We start from the raw sequence: 15,324 nt of genomic DNA, 5'->3' as shown, positions 1-15,324 counted from the left end.
GTAGCAGCTCTGGGCGGGGAGTCTGTCCCACTCCGCTCTCCCCAATTCCGGGGGCTTCCACGGATCCGTGGCACTCCTTAGCTGGTAGATGCACTGACCCCTGCCTCCGTCTCCCTGTGGCCTTCTCTTCCATGTCTCTCCGTGTCTTCACCTGCTCTTTTCCCTTCTCCCTGCATCCTCTCTTCGTATAAGGACCCCAGTCCTTGGATGTAGGGCCCACCCATGTCATCCAGGGGGATCTCATCTTTAGTCCCTTAATTACAACCACAAAATGTTTTCCAAATAAGGTCACATTCTTAGGTTCAGGGGTTAGGGTGTGGACGCATCTTTTCTGGGTTGACAGTTCAACCTCCTACAGGTATGGGGGGTGTAGAGAAGGTCTCCGGGGATGTGTTCTGGCATAAATCATCCCGAGGCCAACTCTAGAGATTGCAGGAAGTGCTGCTGGGGGACAGGAAGGTGAGGCCAGAGGACAGAAGGGGCCTGTTTGGGGGAGTACTCTGGAGCAGATCACCCCTGTGGGCAACTGGGGCTCAGTCCTGTGGGGGGCCTTCAGAGGTACCCACCCATCTGGGGGGTGAGGGCATGGGGCACTGAGACACCAACTCCTGAAAGTCATTGGTGGAGACTCTCCCCCCTCCCTTTTGGGCCTAGCAGCTTCTGGAGGACAGAGGGAGCTCCCTGGCAGAGAACGGAAGGCGCTTGCAGGCGTGGGAGCCATGAGAGTGGAGAGGTCCTGGCGGGACCCAGACTGTGGCTACTGCAGAAGGGCCATTTGAACCTCGGCCTGCAAGATTACACGGAAGGGCCGTGTGACAAGTGTGCCAGAGCACGTGGAGGGCACACCAGGCAAAGGAGATAGCAGGGGCAAACTCCCCAAGGCAGGAGTGAGCTGGGTGCACTCCCAGAACAGCAAGAGTGCAGGGCGGCTGCAGGCTGGGAGGGCGGGGATGCACCCAGAGCCTGGAGAGCCGAGGGGGTAGTTTCCAGGGCCCATTGTGCTGGTTCAAGAGCTGAGATAGGATTGTGCAGATAAGGGGAAGCCTTTGGAGAGCGTGAAGCAGAGTCCAACGGGATCTGGTTACTGTTTGTCAAAAACCTGATCCCGACAAGGAGATGGATTTCAGGGAGTGGCGGCGTAAGGGCGCAGGGGAGAGAATGAGCTGGGGAGCGCCTGGCTCCGTCTCCCCCAGCGGCCATGTGGCCTCGGGCCCCTCCCTTCTCTGGGCCTCAGCTTCCCATCTGAAAAATGAGTCCCACAACTGGACCTCGTCACTGCAGAAGGGCATTTGGTGATTCTGGAGATCCCGAGAGAAGTCGCCTGGGTGCAGCTGGGTGAGGGCCTCCCCACGGTGCTGGGGGCAAACAGCCCCTCAGGCAGAAGTGGCCATGCCTGGACCAGTCAAGTTCAGGGGGAGGCCTTTCTCAAGGTCTCTACTACTGGCTGAGTTTTCCCAAAAGTGAATTGAGCTAAAATTATGAATTACGAATGTCGTGTCCTGGAGGTGTGAAGACCAAGGCGGGCTGAGAAGTGAAGACTGAGTCTTCAGGGTAGCTTGGCAATGTGCAGCCGGCCCTGGGGTGGGCCTGTCATCTCGTTCCGGGCTCTGGGAGGCAGAAGCTGTGGCTGATTGTTCTCGGTAAGTGGCAGTCACTTGGCATTCCCAGCTGACTGCGAGGAAAGTTGCATTGAATCCTGAGCCCAAAGAAGCTTGATTTCTCCAGATGGAATCCAAGTGCGGACATGGTTCAGTTAATGCCTCAAATCTCACTGTGCCCAGACCTGCCTGTAGTCCAGCCCCGTCCATGGTTCTCCTCCCCAATGATTGCCAAGACCCCTAAGTGTGCACAAGTAGCTAATAACTTCGGATACTCATTTATCAAGGGTTTGCCACGTGCCAGGCGTTGTGCAAAGCACTTTACATGAGGAAGGATGGTCCTCGTTCCCATCTTAGAGTCCAGGAGATGGAACCTCAGGGACGTGAACTCACCTCGTGGATTCATCCCTCCCTCTTTGAGTTGTGCTCCTTAGCAGGTGCCCACATCAAGGCTGCCGGGGACCTGTGCATACTGCACAGAGCAATTACGTGCCAAGGAGGCTGGGGTGGGGGTGCAGATTTTGGCACCCTCGAGTGTGATGCCTGGAGCCACCATCCCTCCCTGACCGCAGGTGTGGTGCTGAGTCAGATTCACCACTAGAACACTCAGTTCCTCCCACTTACCCTCATTTCTGACTCCCCTCCTACATAGAGTTGCTTATTTTCACCAGCTGGGTTTGGATGCCCTGAGTACCTGCAAAGGAGAGCTTTTAGAGCTGGGGGTCGTGTTTCTCACAATGAGGCTGACAGGTGTGAGGGCTCTGCACACCACCACCTGCCGACCGTCCTTGAGTGACAGGCACGCCAGGGGACACCTGGTCGGGGGTGGGTGAGTACGATCCACTTCTGTCCCTGGCAGCGCCAGGGCCAGTGAATGTGACTAGTGTGTGGAAAAAGGAAGGCACTCAGCTGCCAATGACTCATTTAGGGTCATTCCGAGCCTGGCTAGTGGGTGGCCAATGTGGGGTAAGGGTTATGCCTTCCATGCATTCAATGGATGGTGGGCCGTGGGGTCCACATCCCTCGGATCCCTTTCCCACCTCCACGCCTGCCAGGCCCCCCCGTGAACTTTCTCTTCCAAACGTACCACCCCCACTCTGCCGGAACCCACTTTGCTGGTGTGTGCCCAGAGCCACAACGGCCCTGGCAGTTCCTGTCCCAGCTCGCGGCAGCCCTTAACCAGTGGCTGATGGGTGGGGGAGTAGAAATACTCCTGCTCCCTCATCAGGGTGGACTTTCTGGGTGAGCCACAGTTAACCCTCTGTTACGGGCTGAATTGTGTCCCCTCCCGGTGCCCCAAGTTCATACATTGAAGTCCTAACCCCCAGGGCTTCAGAATGTGATTTTACTTGGAAATAAGGTCATGGCCGGTGTAATTAGTTATGATGAGGTCCTACTGGAATAGGGTGGGCCTTCAATCCAACATGACTGGAGTCCTTATAAAAAGGGGAAATTTGGACGCAGACATGCACGTGGAAATGCCACGTGAAGGTTGGAGCTACGTTGCCAAAAAACTGTCAGAAGCTGGGGGAGGGGCCCGGAACAGATCCTTCCCTAGTGCCTTTGGAGTGGACACAGACCTGCCAAAACCGTGATCTTGGACCTCTGGCCTCCAAGACTGTGAGGAAAAAGAAAAAATTGTCTAAGTTGTCTAAGCTACTCAATGTGTGGTATCTTATTAGGGCAGCCCCAGGAAGCTGATACACGTTCCGTGGGATTTCGCCTAGTAACACATGCCTGCAGAGCCTCCCTCCCTGGGGACACTGCCTGATACCTGGTGTTCTCACGGGCCCTTGTCCAGGGTCAGGCCTGCTTCTGGGCAATGCCCCCTAAACAGTGGGATTTTAAAGAGAAATCACGAACTTACCAGGGGCAGACAGAGAGCATAAATGAGCAAACGCGTGGCTGGGTAGGGTGAACCCCATCTATAGGGGGTCAGTCCCTGCTCAGCTCCTGCCATGGGGGACATAGGCTCCGTGTTGCCTCACTTTCCAGTTCCTCAAGAGAAACCAGAGGGGTGCCCTGCTGGCTCCGTCAGGAGAGCATGCAACTCTTGATCTCGGGGTTGTGAGTGTGAGTCCCATGTTGGGTGTGAAGATTACTTAAAAATGAAATCTTTAAAAAGAAAAACCAAATAAACCCAGAAATGTGCATTTCCAAAGAAACAAATTGTGACATCTGCTTTTTAAATATTGGCAACTGACTCCATTCTTATTTGTCCTTTGAATCTACTCAGATCCTACTCAAACAGGTCTGGGGACCAGATCCGGCCCCGCTTGGCAACCCCAGGTCGAGAGCTTGGCAGGGACTGCACCCCCCCACTCCCAGCCTCATGTGGGGAGAAGAGCTGCGAGCGGGGCGCAGGACACCTGAGGTTCTACTGAGGTGAGCTGTGCACACCTGCTTCAAAAACCCTCGCCAAGCCTCAGTCTCCATGTGCATAAAATGGGTACCAGCTCATGCACCTTGCTTCCCTCCTGGGGTGGTCATGAGGTGGAGGGACATAGCTTACTTAGCAAACACCGTGCACCAGCAATGTTCTGACCACGTGGCAAAATAGTAAGTCTTTGACTCTGCCCCACCCGCACTCAGAAGTGGGTGCCATGATGACCCTACCTCATTCATACAGAGGACAAACGAGGCCGAGAGGCTAGGTGACTTGCTAAAGATGCCCCGGCCGATCAGCCGTGGCCCTGGGCTTCACATCCAAGTGAGCTGACTGCCAAGTCTGTGCTCTTAGCCAACGCACTTGGCTGCCTCTTGGGAGGCATTAAAATACTTTCCAAACTGCTTTTTCCTTTTTTTTCTTTTTATAAAGGGGGAGGAGGGGACGGATGGGTGCCCCTTGGCCTTCTCTTAGGGAGCGCTCTCGGTCTCCTCAGGCAATTGCTTCTCCTGGGAGGAACTGAGTGCGGGCTGATGCAGAGGCGCAGGCTTCCTGACCCGTCTGGACCCGGGCCAGTGCGCTGGGCAAACAACACACCACCCTTTCTCCTCAGCAGAGCATTTCCCGTAAGTAGCGCTCCCTGACTGCTGGCACAAGATTGACGACCGCCCAAGGTCGGGTGTCTGCGCTCGTCCTCTGCACGGCCAGGCTGGACCTGGGCTAGTGGGTCCAATGCTTCCCAGATGGGACCTGGGCCGCCTGTGTGTGTGTGTGTGTGTGTGTGTGTGTGTGTGTGTGTGTGTGTGTGGAAACCTAGATCCAGACCCACCCTCCAGGTGGGGATCCAGGTCACTGTTCACCTTCATTCCAAAGCCCTCATCCACACAATGGGCAGAGATTTGCAGCCTGGCACAGTTCCCAAAGTTGTGCACTCTTCATTCACTTACTTTAAACCAGAAACTTCTCAAATAGCCACAGTGTGCCCTGGCTAGGTGGACAGAAGGGGAACCTGCTCTTATGGAGATAATACTAGTGGGGGGTGGGGAGGAGAAAGATTGTTCAACTAATAAACAAGACAATTCAAAACCATGGAAAGTGCTAGGAAGAGGACAAAAGAGAGACCTCATATTTTCAATCCTAAAAAGTCCTGGCAGAGAAAACAGCAGATGCAAAGGTCCTGAGGTAGGAAGATGATTGGGAGTTTCTGGAAATCTTAGAGTCTGGCCAGTGTTATCAGAACATGATGAGTGACAGAAGGTGAGGTAGAAAAGGTCTGCAGGTCCCCTCCAAACAGGGCCTGATGGGGGCATAGGGGTGGAAACCATCTTTTCTAGTGGGGGGCAATGCAACTGGGCCTACAGCTGCTGGTGCGGTGAGACCAGCATTATGATGTCTCCAGCACTGGACCGGGGGGAGGGACTTGCAAGTTCCTGCTGCTCCAAGAGGAAGCTAGAGCTGTAAGATGGATAAGAGCCACTGCCCACTCGCCCAGCTTCTGGACAAGAAGGCCCAGCCTTGTTGCGAACCTGCCATCTCTGTCCTTGTCCCAGCCCTTGAGTGACAAGAGGCTTTCTCTGGCCTGTGTGCCGACTCCTCCATGGCCTGGCCAGGTGGCAAGTTCCTTGGGAGGCCAGTCAGTCACACCAAAGCTTGGCTGTCCCTTTTGCCCCATGGTCTGGAATGTCCCCTCTCGGGGGAGCACCCGGCTGGCCAAAGCAAAGGCTTCCCCTACCAGACAAGGGCCGACCGGAGTAGGAAGGAAGCTTCGGGCGCAGATGGAAGCTTCCCAGGACTTCAGAGAAGAAGGACTCAGCAAGGAGAGAATGTGCAGAGGGGACAAGGAGTGGCAGCTTCAGGAAGGACAGCCAGCACACAGATCTCCATGCCAGGCACTAGACACAGATCAACCCATTACTCCCGCGGGTGGCACTCCCTAAGATCCTGTCGCCCCTAAGATCTGCCCACCTGGCACCTGGCAGTGGCCCTGCCATTCCTCCTCAAGCAGGGCTGAGGATCTCACAAGCAAAAATAAGGGAGCCCAGTGAAATGGAACTTGAGGGAAACAACAAATCATTTCTTTGTGTAAGTATATCCCATGCACTATTTGGGACATACTTATGCTAAAAATTTATCAGTCGCTAACCTCAAATTCAAATTTACCTGGGGTCCTGTATTTCATCTGGCAACCCTATGCCTCCAGGCCAGGTGTGCACCCAGGCTCACGGGGCCCAAAGCTCCCACCCTGGCGCCTGGGCCCCTGTCCCTGTGCCTCTCACCTTCCTGCCTCCCACAGATGCTCCGCCCACTTCACAGGGCTCCTTCCACCTGACCTGGCCTCTGTCCTCCATGCTGACAGCCAGGGCAGTGCGCCCAGGAAGGCAGAGCACGGGGCAGAGGGAGGAAGGTGGGTCCCTCCTGTGGGCCAGGGGACTCCCTCCCCCGTCCTCCTTGTTGGGGGCAGGTGGTGCCCCGGGTGAGCCCTGGATTTCTACCCAGACAGAGTCAGCTGCACCTGGACCTCCGTGAGATGGGGAGAGATTCGCTGCCCTGCACACTCCCACGGTCCTTCACTCACTCACTCGCCCACTCACCTACTCAGTGCTGAGTCTAGACACAGGGTCCTACCCTCACCCCGGGCACCACCTGCCCTCAACAAGGAGGACGGGGGGGCCCCGTGAGCCTGGGTGCACCCTGACCTGGAGGCATAGGGTTGCCAGATGAAATACAGGACCCCGGGTAAATTTGAATTTGAGGTTAGCGACCGATAAATTTTTAACATAAGTATGTCCCAAATAGTGCATGGGATATACTTACACTAAGAAATGATTTGTTGGGGCGCCTGGGTGGCTCAGTTGGTTAAGCGACTGCCTTCGGCTCAGGTCATGATCCTGGAGTCCCTGGATCGATCCCGCATCAGGCTCCCTGCTCGGCAGGGAGTCTGCTTCTCCCTCTGACCCTCCCCACTCTCATGTGCTCTCTCTCATTCTCTCTCTCTCAAATAAATAAATAAAATCTTAAAAAAAAAAGAAGAAATGATTTGTTGTTTCCCTCAAGTTCCATTTCACTGGGCTCCCTTATTTTTGCTTGTGAGATCCTCAGCCCTGCTTGTGGAGGAAAGACAGGGCCATTGCCAGGTGCCAGGTGGGCAGATCTTAGGGGCGGCAGGATCTTAGGGAGTGCCACCCACAGGGGTGCAGGGCTGAGGGTGAAGAACAGCTGTAGGCCTGGGGCAGACAGGCCCGGAGACCTCAGTGTTTGCCCTGACGGACGTGGCGGGAACAGTGCAGCTCAGGGCTTCTTCCAGCCCCAGATCTGGAGCCCGCCCACCCCCTGTCTCAGCTGTCGTTCTCCCGCAGGATAAGGATGGCCAAAGTCCAGCCAGGCCGGCCCCCACCCTGTCCCCACCCTCCCTGGTTGTGCTCCCAACTCCAGCCTTCATCCATGTCCATTCCCACCCAAGCCGCTGCTTTCTGCACCAGGGCTCCTGGGGTCCCATGTCGGGGAAAGGGCCACACTGGGTCCTCTGTCCCACCTGTCACTTGTCCCGGGGACACAGAGTTGGGCCCACAGGAGGTGTTTGGGAAATGGCCAAGCTGGATACGAAGTTTCTGTTCCCCCATTAAGACAGACGCTTCTTGGGGGAAGGAGTAACTCAGATACGGGCCTCGTGTTCTGTGTGCTGCCCGGCCACAGGCTTTCCTCAGACCCCAGGCCCCTCTGCCGATGACCGAAGTCCCCGTCACGAGAGCTGCTGTCTCCCGAGCCCCCAGCTCTGGGGAGGGCGTTTTCCATGTGTTTTCTCCAGGTCTTGCATCCTTCCTGATGATGGGGGAGAGGGGAGCTGTGGCCCTGTTGTACAGATGTGGAGACTGAGGCCGGAGAGGCCATCCAGACAGGAAGTGGTGGAGCATATTCCCATCTGGGTCTGCCCAACTCTGCATGTTGACCTCCAAGGGCCATCCAGAGGCCGGTGGCTGCCTGAGCCGGGAGCCGCCTTTCCCTGAGGTTCGTTCTGGCCCCAGGACCAGGGATCAGAGATGGGCCTGCTCTTCGAAACTCTGCTCCCCAATCTTCTCCTGAGCCAGGACCAGCAGAAGGTGACTAGAGTCAGGATCCCAGCGGCCATATTCAGTGGTAGCAGTGTGAGGGGACAAAGTCAGTGTTTCCCCAAAGTCTCTGCTCTCAGGAATTCCCCAGAGCACATGTTAAATGCAGATTCCCAGGCCCTGGCTTTGGTGATTCATTAGGCCTGGAGTGGGGCCCTGGAATCTACCTTTTAACCAGCAGCTGATTTCAAAGCCAGTTCTCTGCCCACCCCCCAAATTCTACTGGCTGACTCTGCAGAGGGCCAACAGGGTGTGTGTCCAGGGAGAGCGCAGTCTCCTGGGGAGGGAATGCCTAGGCCCCAGGTCTGGCCCTGGCATCTGCATCCTCAGCCCATGCCCCGATGTGGTCAGGAAGGAGGAGAGTGGCATGACCTTGTGTTTGTGGGGTGACTTCCGCATGGTAGGGCCATGGCTAATTCTCGAGACACCCCCAACCTGATGGCCAAGAATGACAGTTTGTCCCCAAATGGGGTTTCCAGGGGGGTTTTCCTGCCTTCTCACCCCCTGGGGACTCTCTGAGCCCCAATTTAACAGCTAGCAACAGCTGGTGATTCTCTGGGTTAGAGGAAAAGCCCCTAAATGTTTTGCAACGGCTTCTCACCTCCACCTGCCGTCTCCTGAGCATCCTAGGCAGCTGGGGACTAGCGGGGTAGGGGAAGCTTAGGGTCCCCCAGCCTTTTAGTGCGACACTTGCCTGTGCCTGGAGCCAGCTTTGGGCTGGAAGAGACAACAGGCCTTTCTAGAAACCTGGGGTTTGCTAGTGTAGATCCTTAATGGTTCAAGGGGAGGCTCAGAGGCCTGCTACATCAGCATCACCTGGGAGCTGGTTAGAGTGATGCTTCGCAGGCAGGCCCAGACCAGCTGACCCTTCAAGATGGCATTCTGTCCCCTGGAGAAAGCACCCTCCCTGCACACACACCTGCCAGGCTCTTTGCGGGGTCGACTGGGAGAAGGGAGGGGGTGCTCACCCAGGGACCAGAGCTTAAGCAGCTCCAGGCAGCTCTGTTTCCTACTCCCACCCCTGGGCACACCCCAGGCCGCTCATCCCTTCAGGGGGCCAGCAGTGAATGAGTTGGTGTCAGGAGCTTGTGGACCTGCGGCCTTTTTCCAGGTCACCAGGGGATGGGGGACAGACCCCTCCTGCCCGTGACAGGAGGGCAAAGGCAGGACTAGGGGCCCTGGCATCTAGACTCTCAGCCCTCTGCTCCTGGCTGGGGGGTCAGGAGTGGGAGAGGGCAGAAAGGAGGGGAGCGACCTTGTCCTGGGCCAAACAAGACTTGCGGGTGGCAAGCTGCTTTCCTGAGGGAGACCTGGGGAGGCCTTACCATCCAGAATCACTACCAAGTCTGGCGCGCGGAGGAGGGAAAATCTCACTGCGGTCAGCAATTTCACCTGTTAAAAGGCAGATTCCCAGGCCTGCACTCCAGGCCTTCCCAATCTCCAGGGCTGGGGCTGGGAATCTGCTTTTAAGAAGGGCCCGGGGGAATTCTTGGGATCAGAGACTTTTGGGAAACACTGGCTTTCTCCCAACCCTAAATGAGGCTGCCCAACACTTGACATTCATTCATTCGTTCGCTCAGCCATCGGACAACTATGGGACATCCAACTCATTCACTGTCCCACCCCACCCCCGTTCCTCCCCGATCTGTGTTCCCAGGCCCCAAGTGCGCCTCTGAGCCCGAATCGACCCTTCCGTGCTGCCGCTCCGGCTTCGCCCTCCATCCCTCCACTCTGGGCGGCAGCTCTCGCCGAGGTCCCCAGCGAGCCCTCGGCCCGGGACCCTCCCAAGCCCCGCCCCCACACGGGCGGCCGAGCCCACCTCCCCAGCCCGCGGCTGCGCTCTGGGCCCCGCGCGCCCCGCCCCCACCCGAGACCTGCACCGCGGGGCGCCAGCTCGGACCCCGCCGCTCCCCATCCCCCCGGCGTCCCGGCGCATCCGCTAGAGGAGGAGCCGGAGCCGGAGCTTGGGCTGTGGGCTCCAGGTGCTATCTGGGGAGGATGAAGCAGGTAGGGCCACGGGGATGCTGGGGGCAGGAGGATGGAGGAGAGGACGGGAGGAGCCTGCGGGAGCTCCGGGCGGGGTGGGGGGGGGCGGTTTGGAGCAGGAGGAGGGGAGGGAGAGGAGGAAGGATGCTCGTGCTGGGGCCTGGGCCGCACACCAGATGACCCGGAGGCCTCGGACTGCAGCCGCGGGGGAGGGGCCCTGCCAGCAGAGGGGGTGGGGGTGGGGATGCGCACCGCCTGCCACCCGTGTTTGGTGTCCCCCAGGCCCTGGTGGACGATACTGAGGATGTGTCCCTGGACTTTGGTAATGAAGAGGAGCTGGCCTTTCGGAAAGCCAAGATCAGGTATGTTAGGACCTGGCGTTTAACAAGCATCGTCCAAAGCTGCATATTCACTTGTTCACATTCACTCACCCACTTATTCATTCATTCATTCAGAATGTGTTGAGCACCTAGTGCATGCCAGGCATGGGGCTAGGGAAATACCCTGGGCAGATCAGACAAGGTCCCTGCCCTCCTGGGGCCCGCAGTCTGGGCTGCAGGGGACTAACAGTGAACAGGCAAAAAAAGATGGTAATGAGATAGTTACACAGTGTGAGAAGATTTGGGAGGAAAAATCAGCGGCTGGTGACAAAAGGTGATGTGAAGGCCGCTGGCCCTGAGTGCAGCCAGGGAGGGCCTCTCCGAGGAGGTGGCATTTGCACTGAGACCTGAATGATGAGAAGCAGCCAGCCATGGGAGACTCAGGAGGAAGAGTGTTTCAAGCAGAAGAATAGCAGGTGCAAAGGCCCCAAGGCTGTGTTGGAAGGTCAGAGAAAGGCCCCTGTGTCTGGAGGGTAGTGGGGGGGAGGGAGAGGGGCTGGCAGGGAGGCTGGAGAGCTAGACAAGGGCTTCAGTTTTTATTCTAATCCTTGCTTCAGCGCCAGACAGACATAGTGTCCTGGGCTGAGTCCCTTGCCTAGCAGACACCTTGCACATCCCAGAAGGTGGCAGGACTAGGGTGTGAGGAATGACCTATGGACGCTGTTACTGATGACCTGGGCAGCTACCCATCTAGAAACACAAGTCTCAGGCACTCTTACCATCTCTCCTTCCCACCCTCGGAGCCAGCAGGGTGGGGGCCTAGCCCCTAAATGCCATTTCTTTCCAATTCTCTGATCCAAATCCAATAAACCCCAGATTGGAATATGACCATATGAATGTCCTAGGGCTTGTAACAAATTGTAACATTGTATTGTAACATAGCATTGTAACATGACTCTAAACTCAGCCTAGAAACACTAGAAATTTATTCTCTCACAGTTCTGAGCAAGAGATTCATGAAACAGCCATGTCTGGGTTTCAAGAAGGAAAGACAACTTTATTGTTATTATAGAAACCTAATAGAGACAGGAGAGGAAAGCAATCTACACATAGATGAAGGTAATAGTAGGCAATAAATGAGAATAAGGCAAAGTTACATCAAATCAGGTACTTACAGCATCCAGCCTCATCAGCTGGGCGAAGTCCCATGGAGACAGCCGGGCTGGAGTCCCAGGTGAGAGGCCTGGGCAGAGCGTCCTCCCCTCGCTTGAGCCTTCCAGCTGACCATCCCCATAAGGGCCGTATTTATAGGGCAAATGACAGGGTTTGAAATTAAACATTCGTTCGTCTACGTGCAGTTTGGAGCAAGCTGCATTTCCATGTTATCATGTTTCTATATTTTCAAGAAGCCTGGGCTATGTGTGTCTGCCTCCCCTCCCGGATTCTGGATTCCATCCTGGGGGGCCAGCCCAGCCTGCCGCAGGAGGGGATGTGTGACAAGATTCATAGCCCTTGGAGCCCAGAACAGAAGGGCCGGTTCTTTTTTTTTTTTTTTTTTTAGATTTTATTTATTTATTTGAGAGAGACAGATAGTGACAGAGCTAGTGAGAGAGAGTGTAAGCCAGGAGGAGAGGGAGAAGCAGGCTCCCGCTGAGCAGGGAGCCTGACGTGGGACTCGATCCCAGGACCCTGGGATCACGACCTGAGCCGAAGGCAGACGCTTAACCACCTGAGCCACCCAGGCACCCCAGAAGGGCCGGTTCTGACCTGGAGGTCAGATAGTATATTTCAAACAACCAGGCTTCCGAGATCATTCAGGCAGCATGAGTCTCATGAACAATGTTCCTTAGCCTGTGTACGTGCAGGTCCAGGTAGTCGGTTATGCGGGATAAATCACAGAAACATCTGTCCATACAGAACACACAATTCTGGAGGCCAGAAGTCCAAAATCAGTTTCACTGGGCCTGGACCCTGCTCGAGGCTGTAGGGGAAGATCTGACCCCTGCCTTTCCCAGCTTCTGGTGGATGCCGCCTGGGACCCCTTCCCCCATCTTCAAGGCCAGCGTTGTAGCATCTTCGAATCTCTCTGCCCCATCTTCATGTTGCCTTTTCTCTGGCAATGTCCCTCTGCCTTCCTCTGCTAGGGTTGCTTGTGAGTGCATTTAGGGCCCGTCAGGATAATCCGGGATAATCACCCTGTCTCAAGATCCTTTACTTAATTGAATATGCAGAGTCCCTTTTGCCACATAAAGTGACATTCACAGGTTCCAGGGATTAGGACTTGGATATTTGGGGGGGCCGTTATTCAGCCTGCCATAATGACCAATGACTGATTGTCATTGTAAGACGCTGTAAGAGCTGGAATCCTGGGGAAAAATCTTACAGAACATCTGGACTCATTATATGCCCAACTCTGGGCTGGTGGCTGGGGATACACGCTATACGGGACCCACCCCCTTCCTTTATGGAGTTGTCCAGCCTAGGGCACGGACGGTCAACCTCAACACTGCTGACATTTGGGGCCAAATGATTCTTTGCTGCAGGGGTTGTCCTGTGCATTGTAGGATGTTAGCATGTTCCTGGCCTCTACTCACCAGATGCCAGGAGCACCTCACCAGTAATGAATCCAGACTCTACCAGTTGTCCCCTGGACGGGGGGTTGCAAACTTGTTCCTAGCTGAAAATTGTTGGTATGGGGGTAATGGGTGTAGGGATGCCCATGACTGTTTCGGCTCAGTGTTTTAAATGCTGTAATTGGCAAAACCTTGGGTACTTGTCCTGCTTAGGGGAGAGGTGACAGCTGAGACCCAAAGAATGGGTAGGAGTTAGCCAAGCAAGGAAGGCAGGAAGGGTATGACGTGCAAAGGGTTAGAGGTGAGAGCATGACTTTAGGGAGTTGAGAGTGTTCACGGTGGCTCAAGACCAGGGATGCTGGGGAGTGGTCTGAGCAAAGGCTGGGGCCAGACCCTGAAGGGCTCCTAAGCGAAGTTGTAGAGCTCTGCTGTCCACTAGAACTTTCTGTGAGGATGGAAATGGGCTATATATCTGCACTATCCAATATGGTAGCCACCAGCCACATGTGCTCTTGAGCAGTTGATACGTGACTAGTGTGAACTTTGGGCAGAAGTTCGGATATTAAATTAAATAGCCACATGTGGCTACCATATTGGACAGTGCAGTTCTAGAATTTGGTCACCACTGTAGAGCTTTGTGCAGGGCAATGACAGGATCAGAGTTGCAGGACGGAGAATGGATGGTGGAGGCAGATGGAAGCAAGGAGGAGAAGCTGGGAGCTTGGACCACGGTGCCAGCAGGGCTGGGTGCTAGACGGAAGTGGGGGTGCCCAGAGGCACATACAGGATAGAATCTGCTGGCCTTGGTGATGGTCGAGATGTGGGGTGGGGACAGGGACGTCAAGGGTAATGCCCAGGTTTCTGGCCTAGTGATCCCAGCAAAGGAGAACTTCTGGGGTCACAGATGTTGGGCTCAGGAAGTCCCTGTTGGGTTGTGCTGGGATGTCTATTTGCCAGGTTTTGTGCGCAGCTGGGGAGAGAGGCTGGGAGGTCAGGGGATCATCTGGACAGCATTCAGAGGCCTGGGAGGCAGCAGCTCCTGGACCCACATGTGTCTCAGATCTACCAATCCCAGAATCCCCCGGTGTACCTCCTGTAGATTTCCGGACACAGCCCTGCATCTCCTTAACCAGATCCACAGGAGATGGGCCTGGGAGTGTGAATTTAAAATAGCATCTTTCCTTGACTCTGATGCTCAAGAATATAGATAGAGATGGCTCTAAAATCCTGAGGATAAATGAGCCCCCAGATAGCAGGGTGGAAAGGAGGTTCTTAATGAGGTCGATGGATGGGCTTCAGGGGGTCCAGGAACCCTCTGGAAACCATTATCTAAGTCTCATATGTGTGTTGCTTTGGGAAGAGGACTCTGTTGGATTGCCAAATGGGCCCATGATCCAAAAAAGGTAAGAGTCACTAGTATAGGGCGAGAATTATTATTTAGAAATTCCTGTTGAAATGGGTGCCAAGTTGACTCTGAAGGGAGATGGAATGATAGAAGGGCCATCTAACAGGAGTCTGGGATATCGGGGCCACCTCTTCTTTTACCACCTGCTGGCTTTGTGGTTTTAGAAAGGTCACCTTTCGGAAAGGTGGAGGCCTTGCTGAGCCTCCGTTAGCCTGTCTGTAAAATGGGGATAATGGTACCAGCCTAACCTCACAACGTGGTTTTCAACTTGTTCAGCAAATATTCACCTAACATCTGCTGGTACCAGGTGCTGGGCTAAGCCCTGGGATAGAGACCAGAGCTGGTCCTCCCCTTCCTGTCCCCAGCTCTAGGTCAGAGAGGTGCAGTGTTATAGTAGTGTCACTTAGGGCAGGGCACCTGGCAGGATCAGGGGAGGATGTGACCCTATAGCCCACCTGGGCAGGTAGAGGAACTGTTAGCTATGGTGTGTGTGTGTGTGTGTGTGTTTTCCCCACTGGCTACCTTTTCCTGTTTCTTGTTTCTTTATTTCATTTTGTTTTGTTTTATTTTTATATACACAACCTTAAATTTACCAGTGTACCCACTCTTAAATATACAGTTTGGTAGCATTGAGTATATTCATGTTGCTGTCAAATAGATCTCCAGAACTTTCTCATTTTGCAAATCTGAAACTCTGTACCCATGAAACAACTCTCCATTTCCCCCTCCCCAGCCCCTGGCAACCATCATTCTTCTTTCTGTCCCTGTGAACTTTGGATACTTCATGGAAGTGGAATCATATGATTTTGTGCCTGGCTTATTTCAGTTCACCTAATGTCCTTGAGGTACATTCATATTTTAGCAGGTGCCAGAGTTTCCTTCCTTTTTATTTTTTTATTTTATTTTTTATTTTTTTAAGATTTTATTTATTCATGAGAGACAGAGAGAGA

At 54.7% G+C, this 15,324-nt stretch overlaps 1 protein-coding gene across 1 annotated transcript in view; it reads left to right on the top strand.

Annotated features, from left to right (window-relative positions):
* Positions 1 to 5,327: 5,327 nt before the first annotated feature.
* TVP23A (trans-golgi network vesicle protein 23 homolog A) overlaps positions 5,328 to 15,324 on the top strand; it is a 33,852-nt gene continuing 23,855 nt past the window's right edge. The window contains exons 1-3 of the mRNA XM_044915262.1: positions 5,328 to 5,356; positions 6,278 to 6,388; positions 10,304 to 10,438. Of these exons, the coding sequence (XP_044771197.1) occupies positions 5,328 to 5,356; positions 6,278 to 6,388; positions 10,304 to 10,438 (275 nt within the window). The remainder of the gene's footprint in view (positions 5,357 to 6,277; positions 6,389 to 10,303; positions 10,439 to 15,324) is intronic.

Source organism: Neomonachus schauinslandi, chromosome 5, assembly GCF_002201575.2.
Source record: "Neomonachus schauinslandi chromosome 5, ASM220157v2, whole genome shotgun sequence".
Classification (NCBI taxonomy): Eukaryota; Metazoa; Chordata; class Mammalia; order Carnivora; family Phocidae; genus Neomonachus; species Neomonachus schauinslandi.
The sequence above is the reverse complement of the archived record's forward strand: the minus strand, read 5'-3'. Positions and strand labels throughout refer to the sequence as shown.